General features: G+C 40.1%; 1 protein-coding gene across 23 annotated transcripts in view; it reads right to left on the bottom strand.

Annotated features, from left to right (window-relative positions):
• LCORL (ligand dependent nuclear receptor corepressor like) overlaps window positions 1-19,231 on the bottom strand; it is a 152,420-nt gene extending 133,189 nt beyond the window's left edge. For 8 of the 23 annotated variants that reach the window (XR_011437179.1, XR_011437178.1, XR_011437177.1 and 5 more), the window contains exon 1: window positions 17,555-19,231. Coding sequence is in view for 7 of the 23 variants with exons in the window: in XM_070262569.1 (XP_070118670.1) it covers window positions 17,555-17,714 (160 nt within the window). In the remaining 16 variants the exon portion in view is untranslated. Of the gene's footprint in view, window positions 1-16,508; window positions 16,882-17,554 lie in introns of those variants that run through there. The other 15 variants (XM_070262560.1, XM_070262561.1, XM_070262563.1 and 12 more) reach the window with 14 other exon arrangements.
• Window positions 19,232-20,895: the final 1,664 nt, after the last annotated feature.

The raw sequence follows: 20,895 nt of genomic DNA, 5'->3' as shown, positions 1-20,895 counted from the left end.
AGGTAAAGGCAGTACAGAGGTGGCAGGTTATGCCAGGCTTTCTAAGTCATATTATGAATTCAGACTTCATTCTAATGTTGGTGCAAACCAATGAAGATGTTTATACAGAAAGTAATATGATCACATTTGAGTTTAGGAAAATTATCCAAGGAAAGAAGATGTGAAGCTAAAAAAAAAAAAGAATTGTCAAGAAGACTGTCAACAAATCTTGCAGAGACGTCCAGTTCAGAGAAAGAAGAAAAAAAGCACTGATCTGAAAATCAAAACGTAACAACTTTTGAGAGAATAGCTGGCAACTTTGTAAGGGTTACACAATTAATAAGTGACACCTAGAATAAAAGGAACTCCAAATTCACAATTTACTACAAAATCTCTAATATTTTTTTATATAAGTGTAACTTTAAGCACACAAATGGCAAAAGGACAGTCTCTTCAACTACTCATTAAAATTAAACTAAAAATACTAAATATTTCACAGAAGTCTCCTGGAATCATAACAATTGTTATTACTAAAGACAAATCATGCACATGTGTGTATCTCTATATATCTGGATATCTATAGCTACATATCTCTCCATATTTCTCTACCTAAATCTCCTAAAATTCAGAGTTTCTAAGCCATAAATTAATTTGGTGTGGATTTTTAATAAACACCCAAGACGTAAGTACCAAATTATCATGACCATTGACAAATATTACAACCCTTACATGACAACATTTTTAGTAAGTTGTTATTTCAACAACAAAGTAAGATGAATGCTCTGAGGGATTCTGACACATTAGCTATATCACTGTTAATTCAGTGGTTCTCCAAGATTAAAAAACAATGAACTGCTCTTCAGCATATGCAATGAGTCTATCAATAAACAGTACCTTTGGTTGGCTTGATGAATATAAAATGTCAGATAGATCCAAATATAAGCAGCAACAGTTTCTTATTGGTTTTAGGGCTATTCAAAATGCAGAGCATAAAGAAGGAAGGGAAGGAGAGAGGGGAAGGGGAGCTGGAGAAAGAAAAAGAGAAAGAATCAAAAAAGGGAAGAGTAAGCTTCTGGGGTCTAGAACTCAACTTTTTTGACTCTTAACCAAACCACATACAACCAAAAATAGTTTATATTAGGCTTAAAAACAAGCAGTAAGACGTCACAAATGTCATGATATTTTTCAAAACTCTGGCATAAATTTACAACTACAGCAACAAAATGTATAATCTGGGTTTATTCATATTAGAACATGGAAAGGATTACAGCATTCAGACAAGCAACATATCAAATGTTTTGTTCTGATTAAAAATTAGGCCAGAATTGGTAATATTGTTAAAGCTGGACACAGAAATATGGAGATTTATTATGCTTTCTTCTACTCTTACACATACTTAAAATTTCCCATGATTTTTACAAACTACGCCTAAATTTTCAAATACTCTCCTTGGAAAGCTACTTTTGACTTCCCCAAAGAAAGAGTAATCAGGGTTTGGGTACAGTTGGTATAAAACAGAGAACTGCACAACAGTAAATTCACTGAATGGAATGTGGAAAGTGGCATTCCTGTAAACCTCTCCACTTAAAAGCAAGCTAAAAAAAATGCCAGTTGAATCCCCCAAAAATAACAGAACAAGGGTATTAGACAGAATTAGGACAACATGCATATTTTTAAAAACCACCATTCACAATCTAGCCTCAAGGCAATTTTTACACTCCCATGGTTTCTGCCACATCGCAACTTGAAGGGATGTTATAAATAATCCTCCAAAAAATAGAATATATCATACTTCCACGCTTTTGTCTCTGATACAAAAGGAAGTCACTGTTGGGTTGAGAGTAGAGCAAATACTTCATCAGAATATTGTTTGCAGCAGAGAGTAAACTAAAGAAGAATCAGAGCAGAAGAGGGGAAACCATTAAGAATTTCTGCAGTAGTCCAGGCAAAGAAGTAAGGTTGACTTAGACTGGAGTGGAAATGGAGGGAAAAGGATGGACTTAAGATATATTTAGAAGCATAATCAATACTAATTGGTGGACTGGGTATAGGAAAGGAGAAGGACTGGGTATAGGAAAGGAGAAGGATAAGCAAAAGATGAATTCCAGGTCTCTGACTTGTGAAACTAGGATACTGAGATGAAGAACATCAGAAAAGCAGATTTGATATTTGGTAGAGGGAGATCAAGAGTTCAGTTTTAGAAACATTATGTTTAGGATACCTGAAAGAGGTAGTAAGTGGAGAGAGATCAAGTAAATCAAATATTGAGACAGGCTAATAACTGGGAGAAAATGAAGGGCAACGAAGTGTTTTAGGTCTTGTTTAAAGATGGAATCATTATATGTCAAAGCTATGGGGTCTAAAACCTAAAGAACCACATTACATTCACTCTACCAACTTCAACACAATTAGTAAAAACAGACTAGAGGTAGTCCTTCCACGTTACTTACATTAATTATAAAATTACTCACATACCAAACAAAAAATACAACATAAAATCACTCCGTCTATCTAGGCTAAATTTTCCTGACATAATAAGGGATCAAATTTTGGGGGAAAAAGTAAAGCAACAAAACACCAAACACACACGATAATTAATCAAAGTCCAAAGCCACCCAGGACCTTCAAATGTTAAGAATACAAGAATGCAAAGGCGCCACATCATTCCTGTAGCAGAAGTAAGAGCCTTTGAACTACAAAAGCTCAGAATTTATATGAGTAGATCTGAATTCCACTCTATGACTGGTTTCCTTAGAGGTCTTGCTGTACATACTCCTGTAACAAGTGGCTTAGGGCAAACTAGCACACTCTAATGTGTTGATCCTAAATACTGATGAGCCCATACACTGACTCTGCTACCTCAAATATGAAAATATGCTGCTCTATTTCCTATCCTGGACAATGGTCCCACAACTCAATCAGGCCCCCTAAAAAGAAGCCTGGAAATGATTCTCTATCCTTCTTCCTTTTTCTGTATGCCCACAGCTCATCAACAACTACAATCTGTTGACTACAAGGCCTTATATCTTTTGAATTCTTTTCCTCTCCTCCATTTCTACTGTACTCTTATTTCAGACCCTCATAATTTCTTGGTTGGGCTATCTTGACATCCCCCTGATTGATTTGCCTGTCCTGAGATCTCCTATTATTCTACTGGCAGAGTAATCTTATAAAACCACAAATTAAACTATGTCACTCTCATGCTTAAAACCCTTCAATGATTTTCCACTACCTATAAGACGAGTTACTTAACTTCCTTCTCTATAAAGTGAAGATGATAAAAATAGTTCCCATTTATATGACTGTTGTGAAAATCAAAAGAATTCTAGGGTAAGCACTTAAGGCCTAATCCACAGTAAAATAAAATAATTAAAAATAATGATAATTACTATCATATTCTGCTTAGGAGTTCCTCTGTGATTCAGCTTCTATTTCTCTTTTCTCATGTCCCACAATCATCCTATGACTGTTCCTGGACCCATACAAGGAAACCTGATTACTCTTCTCCTTTATACCACAACTTTAATATTGTATATGTTTCTATTATAGCATTTATCATACTCCATAGGAAGACAGACTTGTCTTCCCTACAAGACTGTGCTCCATAAAGACAATGTACTGCATCTGAGACCTCTAGCACAATGTCTGGCCCATAAATACTTACTGAAAAAAGGTATGAAGGAGAAAAGAAATGCACGAAAGGATTTTAGCAGATGGCCATGTTTCCTTCAACACTAAAAATCCTATTATTTTGGATATAAAATAAGTAATTTTAGAATAGTTCTAAGGAATGAGAGGGTCAGCAAAATGAGGGACAGAGAATGAAAGGATCCTTGGTTTCAGATTGATGAGAAGAGTGAAGATAAGTTAGTTAAGTAAGGTAACTTAGTAAGATAAGTTACCTAAGTAAGTCAATATGTACTCATAGGGAAATTCTACCCCATTTATGAGTTATACCTATGCCAGAATGGAAATATTAAAAGACGAAGTAATAACACAAAGGAGAAAAAACAGGTAATGATTAATCGGATGCCATAATATTAGGGTGTAAAAAAATATATAAATTTTACTATGGCACTATTTTCTTTTACTCTAAACGTGTATAGAGGAACAAACGCAAAGGACAGTTAAAAATGAAAGAATAAATTGTCATTACTAATTTTCTATTTGATCATTTACCATTCTTAGGAAAAGTTCAAAAGAGATGGAAATGTGATGGCCATCACTCTTGGAATTGGGATAGAAGGTAACCTTATATCCAGACTAAAACTTAACATTGACAATCTATACTAGGGAAAATCCTTGCCCCACTAACTATGCTCTTCCCATGCCCATTCCCAATTATAAGACCAAGAAAGAAATTTGGGGATATTTTTCCCTGATTAACCATCTCAAGGAAACTCTTGACTCTGATATTTGCATTCAAATACAGAAGCCCCTGTTCCCTCTTATTCTGGGCCTGGGACAAAAGGCCAAGGAGATCCAAACCCAGAATACTTTTCCCTACTCCTGAAATTTAAGGTTCTGAAATAAAACAGAGAACTACCCTACTAAAGTTTTAGACGCAACTATCTGACCAGGAAGGATCAGATTTGCTCATCTTTTAACCAGGTTTGAGCAAGAGAGTAATATAGACCTGGATGTGAATTCTATCTTCATATTTCCTAGATGGAAAATAAGTTTCCTCATCTGTAAAATAAAGATAAAAATTGTACCATTTCACATGCAAAAATTAAATGTGACTAATACACATAAAAGATTAGCATAGTGTTTGACATGTAGTAAGCACTCAGTAGAATTAGCTATCATTATTTCAAAGGGCAATTCTTAGTGTTGAAAAATCTGTAAGACAATTATATATTACTATCTATGCAGTTTTAAGGGCTGAAAGTGATTAATTCAAGAGAATGTAATATTTAGAACAATGACATTGCTTTTAAATATTTACTTTTACTTTGTAACAATCTTAAATTTACAGAAAATGCTTTAAGTATGGTACAAACTTACTGTTCCAACCATTTAAGAGTAAACGGTCTGTATGATGTCCCATCGCCCTTGAATTCTCTAATAAGTATTTGCTACAAAAGCATTCTCTTACAAATACAACCATTAAAATTAGGAAATTAACAGTGATACATTATGCTCACTGCTATTGGGGTGTCACTGCTCCTAGGCCCCTTCTCAGTAAACAGTATAGGGCATGTGTGTGTATGTATATACACACACACATTTTCTTCTATATTTCTATATCTATATATAATGAAAACCATGAGTTCCCACCAATATCTCATTTCCAATGCAACACTACAGAGAGCATTCTAGTTTTCTCCAGGGCCATACCTGTAACTTCCTTCTCAGACAGTGAGAGGCCTGGCTCCTATTATCCTTAATATTTACTTATTTGACCAATCTCCCTGTATGTAACCAATCTCCCTTTGTGGCTGCTTCCCATTCCCCACATGGATGCTGTCCTCACCCCGCTTTGCCCCTACACCCCCAATGCCTTCTCCATGTGTATAACCTCCTCAGGTTCAGGCCTCTATTCCCTGTTCAGGCCCCTATTCCTCAGGCCTGGCACCCCTTCTACAAGAATATCCCAGAATATCATCCTCATCTTGCTCAGGCTCTAACACCCCATATTGAGCTGACTCTCCAGTAGGATGGGCCACCCTCAAGCTCTGACATCTTACAGAGGGATGCCTCCATGCAGGGACTCTATCCTCACCCCACCTGAACCTCAATACACCCACACCAGGCTACCCATTCATTCGGATGTCTTTCTACCTCCACCCCACTCCCACCCCGCCTCCAAGTAGATGCCCTCCTCACGCTCTTCACAGATTATGTACTGACCTTGCTCGGGCTCCAACACCTTGCATCAGCGTGCCCTCCTATGTAGATTGATCTTCACTCCTCAAAACTCCATCAACCCACATGGGGACCCTCCTCACCTCTGTCAGGCTGTGACATCCCACTCCTCCAAGAGAACATGGCTCCCCCTCCCACAAAAGCCATCCAGTGTGGACATTTACCCTTGTTTGGTCCCACCTGATGGTTTTAGAACTGAATTATTTAAAAAGGGAAGAGGAAAAGGACAAAGAAGAACAACTGATGACATTTTAAAGAAAGAGAAACCAACGAATAAACTGCATAAGCATCCATAGTCAGAGCTAATTAAAAGGATAATCTATTTGTCAAAGTATCTACTTTTTTCCACTTAAAGAAACAGTGCTCTGTTGTTTGATACTAACTTCTTTTTCTTTTTCTTTTTTTGTGAGGAAGATTAGCCCTGAGCTAACGTCTGCTGCCAATCTTCCTCTTTTTGCTTGAGGAAGATTGACCCTGAACTAACATCCGTGCCAATCTTCCTCTATTTTGTATATGGGACTCTGTCACAGCATGGTTTGATGAGTGGTGTGTAGGTCTGCACCTGGGATCTGAACCAGCAAACCCCAGGCCGCCAAAGTGCAGTGAGTGAACTTAACCACTATGCCACCAGTTCAGCCTCAATACTAATTTCTTCTAAATTTAAAAAGTCAACTGAAAACAGATAAAGAAGGAAGTCTCATCTTTCTTTCTTTCTTTTCTAGCTAAACATGCATTTTATTTAAGTATCTTACATAGACCTATAGAAAATCTAGTTCATTAAAAAAAAAAAACTACCATTTTGACAGTTCAAGAATGGCTGTTTCAAACACTAGAATTAAATATTTTTTTAAAATATCCAGAATATGTTTGTTTGACTTGTTTTCAGTATAACAGTTGTATTGTTTCCTGTACACTTATCCTCAGATACAACTCTGCAAAAATTAGCCTCGATTGTTAGAGGAGTGACATCTTTTCCTTGCTCCTTATTTCTACGAGGAAGAATGTTTCATAAGCACAATCTGAGCCTGTCTTCACCCCTCGGAAAGTGAAGTGACTGATCTGATTGGTGATTCTGGAAAGAACAACTGAGTAGACAAGAGCTCAGTTCTGCTCCTTTTCCCCTTGGGAGCGAGCTCTTAGGAGAACATATCTTCAGAGGGCTCATATTCTGCTCTGCTGCCCTAGTATGTCTATGACTGGGTCAATAAATTAGCTTATGCCAGATCACCTGACTCTCCCACCAAGTTACTCCTCTAACCTGGCCTCTGTCTGTAATAGAAGTGATATTCTGGCTTCCATTTTTCTCCTTGTTTTATTTTTCAAGTTGTTCAGAGCACAAGCAGAAAAGGAGGGTGCCATTTGAGAGCACTTCAGCAATCCAACATCTTAATTAATATATTAAAGTGGAGACTGCTCATTTTCCCAGTTTTTACTTAAAAGGGCTGCTTCAACTTGAGCTTCTTAAAACTATTACAAACAAAAAAACCCCTCAAACTGGAACCAACAGCAAATGTTCAAAATGAAAATAAGGTGGGGCTGGCCCCATGGCCGAGTGGTTAAGTTTGCGCGCTCCACTGCAGGCAGCCCAGTGTTTCGTTGGTTTGAATCCTGGGCGCGGACATGGCACTGCTCATCAAGCCACGCTGAGCCACGCTGAGGCAGCGTCCCACATGCCACAACCAGGAGGACCCACAACCAAGAATATACAACTATGTACCAGGGGGCTTTGGGGAGACAAAGCAAAAAAAAATAATACCTTTTTAAAAAAAAAAAACAAAATGAAAATAAGCTGACTTATCTGGTCATGCTTATTACATATTAAAAAAAAAACAACTTCAAAGGCTCATAATTTCCTCCTTATAGAGGCCATAATTTATACTTCCAGTCCCATTTTTCTACTATCACCCTATACTCCAATGACACAAGAGCTCTGAATATCTCATTACTTAGACTCTACATCTTTGTTTTTATACTATTCCTCTGCCTATTCCCTCCACCCTACTCTCCTGCTGATCATTTAACTCCGGGATCAGCAAACTCAGCCTGTAGGCCAAATCTGCCTATTTTTATGAATAATTTTTTATTGGAACACAGTTATACTTATTCATTTATATACTGCTTTTGCAGTACAACAGCAGAGTTGAGTAGCTGCAACAGAGACCATACGGCCCGCAAAGCCTAAGGTATTTACCATCCAGCCCTTTACAAAAAAAGTTTGCCAACCCCTGCTTTCACTCAATCCTTTGAAGCCCTAGTCACTTCAGATCCTTCAAATCAAAATCAATTGTTCCCTCATCTGTCTTTCCACTATATTATATCAACTCTAATACTTACATCCCTGATAATTGTGAGCTCTTTAAAGGCAAAGTCTAAATTCATTCCTAGTGTGGACAATAAAATTTTTTACCCAACCTACCAATCCTACCTCTCCCAACACTTTTCACCTTCTTGGGGGAAGTATTCTGCAAGAAGTTTATGCCCTTTTCTCTACCCCTTATTCAGTCTTCCCAAAGGAAAGAGGAATGACTAATATTGGCGACATCCTGATAGTTGTTCCTAGTGGGACGGATTAATGTTTTAAAGGTCGTTTTTCATGCACGGCCTAGCCTCTTGCTCACTCTGCCTAGATGGTCATACCTACCAATAAGCGAATGGCATGGTAAAGTCACTGGAGTAGAGCTCCCCTGTATCTTAAAAGAGGAGGTCTGCAGTTCCAAGTGCTCTGTCTTTGATAGGTTGGTAAGTTCAATTCAGGGAGACAGGGAGTAGAAAGTCAGATGTCTAATTTTGGCCTCAGTTCTAAGCCAAGTTCTTCAATACAATCTTACCATTTAAAAATCTAATATTTTGATCCCCAATTCCTAAGTCTATTTCCAGTTCAGAACCAAGTAGAGGAAGAAAGAGAATTACACCCCAATCAAGTGGCACAAAGCAGAAGTCAAGATATTTGATGACTGACTGACAACAGTAGATTAACTGGGAAAAAATTCATTCCCTTAAAATGTGGAACACACTAATGCCACACATACCATACCTTAGAGACGACTGTAATTAGGACAACATTTTTTGAAGGAAAAAAAGAAATAAATTTAGAGTTTACAGTCAGTGATTCAAACCAGGCCCGTTCTATTTCTCTAATTCATCTGTCTCAACATTTTGTTGCTATCAAGTCTCAGCTTAACTAAATAACATATAAAGTAATCATGGATATTAATTCAAAAAAGTATCCTCCATCTTAGTATGGTAAATGGTATGTCCCATCTAAAAAAACAAATATCCCCAGACCCCAGATCCTTCTAATTACTGCTCCATTTATCTGTTCTTCCTCAAAATGCAGCTTCTCAAATGAGTAGTCTACTACAAGTGTTATCTCCGCTTACACACATCTTAATTACTTTCTAACCTACTACAATATGGCTTCCACACCCACCATACTGCTGCAATTTACCTAGTCAAGGTCACCTAGAACCTCCATGTTGCCAAAAATAATGTACACTTCTCTGTTTCACGGTACTTGACATCTCACTGACATGTAACAATCCCTCCTTATTCTAACACTTCTCTCCTCTTAGATTTGGTAGTATTTCTCTTTCCTGGTTATCCTACTCAAACAATGGCCTTACTTTTCAGTGTAAAAGTTCAGTGGCCTTACTTTGAGGCTCTTCTTCCTCTACCCAAGGGATGTTAAGATTCCTTAAGGCATGGTTCTGAGTAGTCTATTCCTCTCTAGTTATACTATCCCTCACCCCTAGCTGATCTCATTCATTTCCATGGATTTAAATACCATCTTTATGCTGGTAATTCCCTAATTTATATCTTTATCACAGAAGCCATTACAATATAAGTATTAGCACCTTTCATAAAACAAAAAGTAGTGAACAATTGAGGACAGATATTACCCTAGTCCGACAGATTTGCATCTGTGAAAGGTGAAATGACTTATGACGAAGGTTACAATGATAGAGGCTAAGAACAGAACTGTGTTCAATTCTTAGTCCTTTCTACCCTTTGTGAAGACTTAGTCCCTTGTTCCTAAATGGTTTACTATTTAAATATGAAGACTACTAGACAGAGTTACTTCCTACATATACACCTTCACATACCCATCAGAAAAGAATTGGCCAATGTGAATTAATGGAGAAAAGTCAAACTTGTTTTTCAATAAATACTTTAGAAAAGACTGTAGGTTGCAACTGAATTTTAAAGGTGACTGAAGATGCAGGGCAGAAGATATGACTAACAAGATACTCAAGAATTTGAAGCAATGCGCACAAAAGAGAAATAAAAGCAGATGAAAATGGTTGGGCTGTCTGAAGAAGAAAATAGACAAACAGGGACGAAGCAGTCTGGTAGACTATGATTAACTGAATATGGTTAGGAGCTCTTACTTGATGAAAAAAGACAAATGGGAGATACTATTGCTTTGCAAACTACAAAATCAAAGCAGCTACTGCAAACCATGATTTAATGTGGGCTACAAGTTAGACTGAATGACAGTAAAACCAGCAACGGAGATACTGATATAAACCAGAATCTTATCAGTTATCTGTCCAATTACTCCACCAGAAAAACTGAATCCATGAGATATTGTAAACAAAAAAAAAAAAGAAAAGTAATAACTTGGCAACAGATTAAGGTAAAGAAAAAAGAAAAACAAGAAGCAAATATAAGTAAGCAAGATAAGATTACTGCCAATTATGGGGAAACTATATGAAAAGAAAGGATATGAGATACAGAAAAGTGATTCCTCACTGTAAGTTTTGTTTTGTAGCAAACACAAAAACTCTCAAAACAAAATTTTTATTTAACTATAATTAAGAACAAAGTGTCATTCTTCAAATACAAATATAGCATTATCTGTTACCTCAATTTGTTTCCCTGTGCTGGCAGTAGCTTGGTCTGGACCTATTCACATTCTCTAATCTACATTCTGTGGTGAATAGAAACTTTTGAAAGAATTACTACTTCATGATAGATTCAGCCCCTAGGTATGGACTCTAACATTACACAGGTCCCCCAAATGTTGAACCTATGAACTTGGTGCTCTAACCAACTGTTATCCATTACCCATGAATGCTGGCCGTATATACCAAAAAGTTCCAAGGAATACTATCAAAAAAGAAAAAGGAACTCCACACACAAAAAATCTAAGATATTATAACTGAAAGCCTGGATTTACTGATAAGCAAGAAAAAATTGCATATCCAAAAATCTACATGGCTTTGTTGCTCCTCTCAGGACTGCACTGTGGTAGAACTGAAGACTAGGATTAGAACTAAGTCAGACAAGTCAGGGGAACATGAGGCACACATTACAGCAACTTATCACTGTGCACAGCCATGCAGGGAGGGTGCACACATACAGCCAGCCAAAGGAAGTAGCATGGAACAAAAAGACGGCACCATCCAGAAAGACAACTATGATATCCTCAGACCAGCCTGTAGCCATATCTAACATCTGCAAAAATACAAAATTCACCCACTGCTTAGTCCCAAGAATGGCAGAATTTTACTCTTCCAAGTATAAAATAATCCTGGAGTACAAAGAATTTCAAATTTTACATGCAAAACTCATCAATATGCCTGTTTTACAGAGAAATCTGGACACATGTCTTAACCACCCAGCTACTCATTATCATCATAGATTCTATTTGCCTGACACATGTTATTAGGTAGTGCCACAGCTGACATCTTTTTAATCGGATAAAGAATTTGCTAGTGCTTGAAAAAGTAGTTGTACAGCCAAGGTTTGGGGGTAGTTGACCCATCCATACAAGGCCTCATCAAATCCACATTTCTAAGTAAACCTACTCATCTGGGACTTACCTGGCAATAGTAACAAGATGAGGCAGAAGTTAGTGGAAAGACAGAAGAGCAGGAGGGAAGAAGCAACCAGAAAGAAGTGTCAAGTTGATTACCTAGAATTTTATTTACCTGGACTATCCCATCTCTAAGTGTTAGAGCTCTATGAAGTGCTCCAATAACTTCCTCAGAGGTTAAAAATAGAGAAAGAGAAGATCCTCTGACACTGATACTGCTCATTATAAACAGGGCAGGTAGTTTGGAAGAAAGACCACTTTACAAACACCTGCAGAGTGCAGAGCTCTAAGACAGAGACATGATAACCAGGAAGAGTAAAAGAGAGAGTAGGTACCAACAAAGAGTAGCTTCAAGATGATCTAGTATGATACACATTTTTAAAATTGAATTTAAATTAATTTCTTGTATTCAGTTACTACAAAGCCAAAAGATTCCTCAGACTGTTAGGAAGGCATCAAATGTCTTTTGATCTCCTCATGTATAAAACGCCAGGATTAGGCTAAGTGAAATATCGTGACTTTAAATCTCTATGAATTCATTCCCTAGAATACAGACCATTCAAGTCCTTACTCTTTTGTCTAACATCTCATGATGTCTCTATTATTCATCAGCATTACTACAAGAAGGAATATACTGGCAAAAACGTAAAGCTCAAAGCTGCTAATAATCTATGTATATCAATCATGGCTAACATTTATGGAACGCTTTCTATATGGCAGACACATATTAACATATCAACACAATTAATTCTCAAACTACCTTATTATCTCCAATTTACAGATAGGAAACTGAAGTACAGAGAGGTTAAGTAACTTGTCCACACTAGTAAGTGGTAATGCTAAGATTCAAATGCAGGCAGTCTAGCTTCAGAGCCTATATTCTTATTTGCTGTATTATTCTATCCAAATAAAAGATTTGGGGAAACATAGTTTATTATCAACACATTTGAAATAAGTGGCACCATGGTTATGAAGAGTTGGCTGGAGCCAGTACACTACAGAACTGTGCTGTCCAACGCGGTAGCCACATGTAGCTATTACAGGCACCCGAAATGTGGCTAGTCCAAATTGAGATGTGCATATATATATGAAATACCTGATTTCAAAGACTTAATATTAAAAAAAGAATGTAAACCTAATAATTTTATATGGATTAATGTTAAAATATTTTAAATATATTAGGCTAAATAAAATGTGCTTATTAGAAAATTTTAAATTACATATTCGGCTCCCATTATATTTCCACTGGACAAGTATGTAGGAAAGTTTATAGAAAGATTCTAATCAAATCTTCACCATTTTGTTTCACTGTTGCAACCTTAAGTGAATCAGTTAACTGACTATTAGCTTCTGTATCAGAAAAATAGGGTTTAAGAACAATAGTGAAACCTAGTGTTCAGATTTTGGTACCTAAATTTATTCTCCACTAAAAAGAACGAAGGGCTCCTTGGAGGGATGGCTGATGTCAGGGCTGGGACAAGTAAAGTACAAGATGAACCTGGAATATCTGACAGGAAGGAAGTGCTCAAAATATCATGGGGTGGGAGAGTTTGAGGAGAGGTGTGATTTGTCAAAAAACACTGGAACTAGCTTGATGAGGATCCCATTGACCAAACCTGGGACAATTTGGGAATCAAAATAATGATAGTAATGGATTTAACCATTGAACAAAATAAGAATCCATCAGTTCATACTGATAGAAATAACTGAATAAATAAATAAATAATGGGGAGATGGGAAAGAGTGCTTTATGACAGAATACCAACTACTAATTATAGAGGGAACAATGAAGTTAGAGAATCACAAATGGATGTTAAGACTTGTGAGTGAAATTTTGATGAGACTATGTAAATTTCCTGTTCCTCAAAGTATCCTCCCATAAATTACACATTAATTACAAAAGGATAAATAATAACCGTCAGGGAGAAATAAGGAGAATATCACTTTAACCATATTTTCAAAGCTAACATCACCAACATTGGAATAAACCAACATCACGAACCTCAAGATATGACATACTAAGAAGAACAGAAGATCCCTTCAGAGGTATTCCTGCCAAAAATGCATAACCAATCTAATCATGAGAAAACAACAGGCAAATTCAAATGGAGGGACAGTCTACAAAATAACTGTCCTGTACTTTTCAAAAATGTCAAGGTCAAGAAATACAAGAAAGGGTGAAGAAGTGTTCTAGATTAAAAAGACACTAAACAGATATGACGACCAAATACAATGCATGATCCCGGCCTGGGGCACAGGGAAAGCTTACAGACAAAATTTGAATATAGATTATAAATTAGATAATAATATTACGTCAATATTAAATCTCCTGCTTTTAATAATTACACTGTGGTTAGGTAAGACCATGTCCTTGGTTTTATGAAACATACACTGAAGGATTTAGAAGTAAAGAGGTATGATGTCTCCAAGTCACACTCAAACAGTTCAGAAATAAAACATACACACACACACACACACTCACACACAGATGGATATAAGGCAAGAACGATAAAGCAAATGAGGAAAATTTAATACAACTGGTGAATATGGGTAAGCGTATACAGGAAGTCCTTGCACTATTCTTCAAAAAACGTGGCCTATCTCTGAGATCAAATATCCTAATAGACCGTACAAGACTTGCTAATGTTTAAAAATATACTAATGCATTTCTTTTACCCTATACTTTGTTTTAAATTTTATGACTTATCAGATACTAATTGTATTATATATTCCATAAGATCAGGACTATATGTGTTTTGTTCAATATCATACTGAGTACTAGGATACTATTTACAATATCCAATAAACACTCAAACATTTGTTAGATGAGCATACTCAAAATTATAGCATAGTAGAGAATGATTATTAAAAAAATCAAATTATAAAAAGCACCACATTGTAAATAAAGCTATTAATTGGGACACAGAGCTTATAGGACAACTCTTCAATTAAATCATTAAAAAGGAAAACCAAAAGTAAATCACAGAGTAGTCACAAATCTAATCTAAAGAGATGAGTTCCACAAATAGAGAAAGGTAAACATCATTTTTCATATCAAGAGTTAAAAATCTTAGCTAACTACCAGCAGTCACGACAACTAAAATCAACTTTTTCCCCCATAAAATTAGAGTATTATATATGAGTAATAAAAAAATGAATCAGATTACTTTAAAGACTTAGGCTAAGAACTGAGATTTAAAACTTCTCTACTGGCTCAGTACCAATTTGCTGTATGACCCTGAGACATTGCTTACAATTTCCATATCTCATTTTTAAATAAGACTTTTGGATCACTTTCTTCCTCAAAGATAGAAAGCATAGTATTTCACAAAAATGATTTCAAGCAATAAGCAATACAGAAATATATATACACATATATATTCACACACATGCATTCATGCAAAGAAAAAAGAACATGGCTTTTTTGTAAATATGTTTACAAAGTAAAGTATTGAGTGTAAGCACATTAACCACAAAAGGTAACTTCACAAACTACATTTTACATACTAACTACACAAACTACCCCAAACTACATTTAATCCCAATTCACACTGAAGGTGCTTCACATACAGGATACTGGAAAAAGCCAATCAACAAGTGTATATCCTGTTTAAAGAGTTTTATTGTTTATTTAAAAATAACAATGACAAAAACAAAATATGAGATGGGTCTTACTAGGACTCTTGACTAGGACTGGGACTGTGGGAAACAATTCTTAAATACAGTTAGAGCCCAGGAAAAAAATTCCCTTTCAAATACAGTATAATTATATATTTAAAATATAATGTAGAGATTGCATATTAGACACACAGTATTTATTCAATTTTCAACGTCTTCCGATCCTACCTGAGTATACAAGTAGGAACGGCAGAAAGATATTCTAATTCCCTTTTTCCATCAAATCCAATTAATTTTGTCTTTAAAATCTATTTTTGAAAAGCACATATATTTTTGTGATACAGAGCCATATTTAATGTATCTAAATAAGCAAGAAGATGAGAAAAAAAGAAGCCCAAATATTCTAAAACATAAACACTGACCAAAGAAACCGTCAAATCATTTTGTGCCTCGGCAAAACTTAACAGTAATATTGCGAATCAGCGTTACAATGCTGTCCTCCTGCCCGATTCTAACTGAATGAAATCAACAATTTCTAAACAGGTTGTCAGTGGAAGAGATCTTTACATAAGCAATTATAAAAACGGGTCCATTTTGTATTCAGGAAACACTAGCAACACAGCTTAAAATTTTATATGAAGAATACCGTAAGGCTTTTTTACACTTTTTTAAAAAACTAAAATCACTCATTAATACTTGACTAGAGCTGTTTCCCAGGAAGTTTCCCTAGACAAAACCAAAACATATTTTTTAAGGGTAAAACAGAAAAATGCTTAAATATAACTTAGATGCCCCTAATCAGAGCAATCTTCCTTCTCGTACGTTTTCCTATATCCATCGTATTCCGCAGTGCACATCTCTGAGCTGAAGTTGTACTAGTTTATCCTACTACGATCTCCTTTTCACTAGTGAAAAACAATAAAGATCTTACGGCGCTAACCAAACAAATCTGGGGGCGGGGGGAAGGGGCGCGAGGTGGCGCAAGAACAGATGGAAACAAGGTAAGAGTTGTTTTCTTAAGGCACTAAGGTTACTCCTCGACTCCAAACGCCAAGATTTAATCGCCAGTTGAGCAAGCTGTGCCACTTATCCACTCCTTAGACAATGCAACCTTCCTTTCTACCTCTTCCCCTACTCTCCTACCCATAACCCCCTTCCAAAACAAACAGGCACAACACACCCCATCCCAGAACCCGCGTTTTCCCTCCGGTGCCACTAAACCAACCTGCTGGCTAACAGCTCCACGCGCACGTCTCACTCAGACAAAAAAGCGACGGCGGCAAGGTGGGGAGTTCCCACCACTCCTGCCACCCGGAGCAACGCGCAGAATGACAGCCCCGAGCCCAGAAGTTTGAAGCAAGATGATTCGGACCTGACCAACGGGGAAGACGGAACGGCAGGAGAGCGGGATGGGAGGTGGGGAGGGCGATGTGCATGTGTGCGCTGGGAAGGGTCCATCACATGACAGCAAAAGAGGACCAGAGTCGTCGGGGCGTCCGCAAGGAGACCGGGGGGGGGGGGGGGGAGGGTGCCGTCGCCATAGCAACACCCCCCCATCCGTCCAGACTTCCAAAGAGGGAGGAAGAACTTCAAATCCCAACCGTCAGCGCTCAAGCGGCTCCCTCTTAAAGAGGTACACACAGCGCCGCCGCCGAGCGCGAGAGGGCAGAGTTGGGCGCCCCCGCCCCTCGGGCGACGCCCCCGCCGCCCCTCGCCCCCCGCAGGCCCACCCGCGGCCCCCGCCCGCGAGCGCCCGGGGGGTCGCCCGGGCCCGGGTCCCCGAGAACTCCGCCGCGTCGGCCGGCCCGGCCCCCGGCGGCGAGAAGGGGGTGTGTGTGCGCCCGGCGGGGGCGCGGACCAGCCCGCCTTCCTCCCGCCGGCCCTGCCCGCCGGCGCCCCTCCGCTCGGGCGCCGACCCGCCGGGCCGCTTCCTCCCTCCTGACAGGGTGGACGGCGGGCGGCGAGGGGCGCCGAGGAGTTTCGGGGAGCGCGCGAGCGAGCGGTTTCCCCGGGGGCTCGGCAAGCGGGTCCGAACTAACAGTTCCCCGGGAGCCCGGGAGCTGAGGAGGGGAAGGAGCGCGGACTGCGCCGGCGAGGAGCCCCCAGACAAAAGGCGAGCGCCGGAGCCGCCGCGCCGCCGCCGCTCCCATCTCGCTCGCCCATTGAACTGACCCGAACGGGAGATTCAACTAAACCTCTCAGCCCCAAACTCCTCGGGCTGCGGCAGCCGGCGCTGCGCCGAGCCGGGGCCCCGGCCCGTGTCTCTCTTACCTACACAGTGCATGAGACGGTGGCGCCAAGAGTCGAGTTCCCGCCGGAATCCTCTCCTCTCCGCCGCGCACCGAGGGCTCCGGCACTGAGCAGCGGCGGCGGCGGCGGCGGCGGCAGCAGCGGCGGCGGCAGCGGCCATTCTCTCTCTTCCCTTGTCCATCTGCGTCCCGCGTCACGCGCCCTCATTTACATACGAGCGGCGCAGGCACGAGGCAGGGGCGCGAGCCCTCGGCGCGAGCCCCGGAGCGCGCGCCCCCCGGAGGGGGGTTGATTGACACGTGTCACTACCTTCCCTCTGCCCTTCCCTCCCCCTCCCACCGCTCCCTCAGGGAGAGGCGGGGAGGGAGCGAGAGGAGAAGGAAGCAACCTGCCGCTTCCGCTGACCCCGCCTCCCCATCCACTCCCCTCTCCCCCCTCCCTCCGGAGTTTACTCAAGCGAGCCATACTGCTCCCGCCGCCCGCGAAAACCCAGAGCGGGAGCGAGAGGCTCGGAGCCCGGCCAGGAACCGGCGTGCTAATGGAGCGGACTAGCAACGCCTCCCTTCTGCCTTCGCGACGCGACTCGGGACGCCCAGAGACTTCACTTCCCAGGCTTCGTTGCGTCGGGGTCTCGAAGTGGGACTTGCCGCCGCGGCGCGGTGCATGCCGGTCCTTGTAGTATAGCAGGGATGGGCACTCTTCAGTGCTCCTCACACGCTTCGACTTGCAGACTGGCCTTTGACTTCTCTGCGCAGCGCTGCCTGTGGGTTTAGCCTCCAATTCCCTGCGCCCAGGAGTGTGCGTGGCCCGCGTTCCGACCTAGCTTTCCTAGGCTCCGCAATAGAAGGGCGGGGGAAGCCGCAAGAGTTGTCGGCCCCTTGCGGGTTCAGGCTGCGCTGTGTGCTTTAAGTGCTGGAAACTTTTGGGGGTCACGGTCATCTTGCTACTGCAGGGAAACAGCAAGCGGGTCATTCGGCTGCATCTGAAATAAACTGCCAAACATCCAGAGAGAGATCCGCAGTGATTGCAGTTTCCAGGGCGAAGAGATCTCGGAAAGTGAGAATATTTGTAAGGATTAGGGGAAGGATGCGGGGACTTTTTACCGGAAATTATTTACGGGAGATTGGGTGTGGCTGGGTGAAAACTTTAAAAGGGGAAACTTTATGCTTCGCAAAATGGAAACTCTTGGAGGACAGCGACCCATTGTGACTTCTGTACTGTGACATCTTGGACTTTCCTGACCCTAGTAGAGTGCGTGGCATTGGATTTAGCACTTTACAAATGTTATGGAATGAATTCTACGCTGTGATAGAGAAAATATTTCTTCTTTAGAGAGAGAGAAAGCTGTTCATTAGATATAAACTCCGGTGACGTTTTTACTTTTGCACCAGAGAAGTTGTGCGTCTGTTTCTGTATATGTGCACAGGGCCCAACCAAAGCTAAGACACTCAAAAGTTTGCTGAGAAGTACTGTGTATTACTGGAAATGTATGCACAAGTCTGTGAGAAATACGTTTTGATTCTTCTTGGAAACTCCTATGAATTCTGAGTTCAGTTCCGCCCTCCCTCTTTGTGGCTTATCCTTATTCACCTTCCTTTTTTTTTTTTTTTTCCCTACGAGAAAGTCTTTCGTTGCTTGTTGTTACCTCTCAATAGTGAAGATGTAGTTTTACATTTTCACAAATAAAAAAAAAGAAATTTGAAATTTCATAGTCACCTTTTCTAGAATGGTCAGAATTGGAGAAGAAAGTGAAATCACTAGTGAAGGTAGTTTGCGAATTTTCAGTGGATGGTCTCAGTTACTGATTCCAGTCATAATTGCTAAGATGACTAGCCTTTGTAGCTTTCCTGATCATGCTTCCAGGAATCTACATTAGTTAGGATGCGCTAGGTTATGGTGCAGTAACAAAAGATCCAAAAATTTTAGTGGCTTAAAGCAACAAAAAATTTTGTTTCCTGCTTATCTGCATGTTCTTCTCTGGTAGGAGGAGGCAGGGAGCTTCACTCCACATTCTCATCAAGCAATCAAATGGCTTAGGGAGGCTCACTCCAATCTCTGGAACTTCCCCACTTGCATGATAGGCAGAAGGAAGATGAATGGCAAGCTGGTTCCTCCTGAAAGTGATACAAGTCAATTCCACTCACATTTTATTGACAAAAGGAAATCATATGGGCATCCCCATCTTCAAGGGAGCAAGGAAGTATAATCCTACTATTTGCCCATAAGGAAGATAACCTGAGTTTACCGTGAACAGCACCAAAGATTACTGCAATCCATCCTTCTAGTCACCACTTTACAGTTCACAGTCCTTACACTACAAAATACATTCACTCCTATCACAAGTGAGACAATCCAAAAGTTCTATTCAGTAATGGCATTAATCTCAAAGTCTAGCATCTCTGGGTGGTGCTTGGTACTCCCCTTATCAGAACAGAATAAAGCTGCTCTTGTTATAGAGACCTGAAAAGACAAAATATCTATCCTCCCTACTTAAACACACACACACACTCAACATATGGTGGTGAGACAGGGAGAGAATAACCATGGTAAACATTCTTACTTGGGAAGAACAGGAGACACACAGGAACAGTTTTAGCAAATATTTTACCACAGCTAGCATGGATCGCCAACTTTCCAGCCTCCAACAACAGTTTCCTTGCTACCCCCCGCCAAGCTTCTAAGTCATAGCCACATATTTTAGTTTTTCTGTCATAACTGTCCTTCTAGGTACCAATTTCTGCATTAGTTAGAATGGGCTAGGTTATGCTCCAGTGACAGAAACCCAAAATCCTGGTGGTTTAATACAAAGATTTATTTCTTACTTAAACTACATATCCTCCAAAATTTGATGTGGAGAGGGTGGAGCAGAGTGTTCCATGTCCACTCAGGGACCCGGGTTTACGTAGCCTCACTGTCAGGTAGCTCACCAGTCATCAGGACAAGAAAAAGATGTTAAATCACTGTCCAGCTCTTAAAGGCTTCTGCTAGAAGTGACATGTTTTCTTAGGTGGAGTGAATCATATGGCCATGCCTAACTTTAAAGGAGTGATATATCAGAGTGCTTTGCAGGCATAACAAACCACCTCAAAATGTAATAGCTTAAAACACCAACTATTAGTTTAGCTCATGATTCTGTGGAATGGCAACTTGTGTTAGGCTCAGCTGGATAGTTCTACTGGCTTGGGCTAGACTCACTCCGGTGTTTGTGATTAGTTGCCTGTCAGAGAGGCAGCTCTGTTTCTGAGGGTGAGCCGACTGTCAGTGGGACAACAGGGCAATCAAGCTGGGTGTCGTTCACCATCAAAATTCTAGCTCTTGCTTGTTCACATGGTGACAGTTACAGGGTCTCAAGAGCCACAGAG

Source organism: Equus caballus, chromosome 3 (genome assembly GCF_041296265.1).
Source record: "Equus caballus isolate H_3958 breed thoroughbred chromosome 3, TB-T2T, whole genome shotgun sequence".
In the NCBI taxonomy this organism is placed as follows: Eukaryota; Metazoa; Chordata; class Mammalia; order Perissodactyla; family Equidae; genus Equus; species Equus caballus.
The sequence above is the reverse complement of the archived record's forward strand: the minus strand, read 5'-3'. Positions and strand labels throughout refer to the sequence as shown.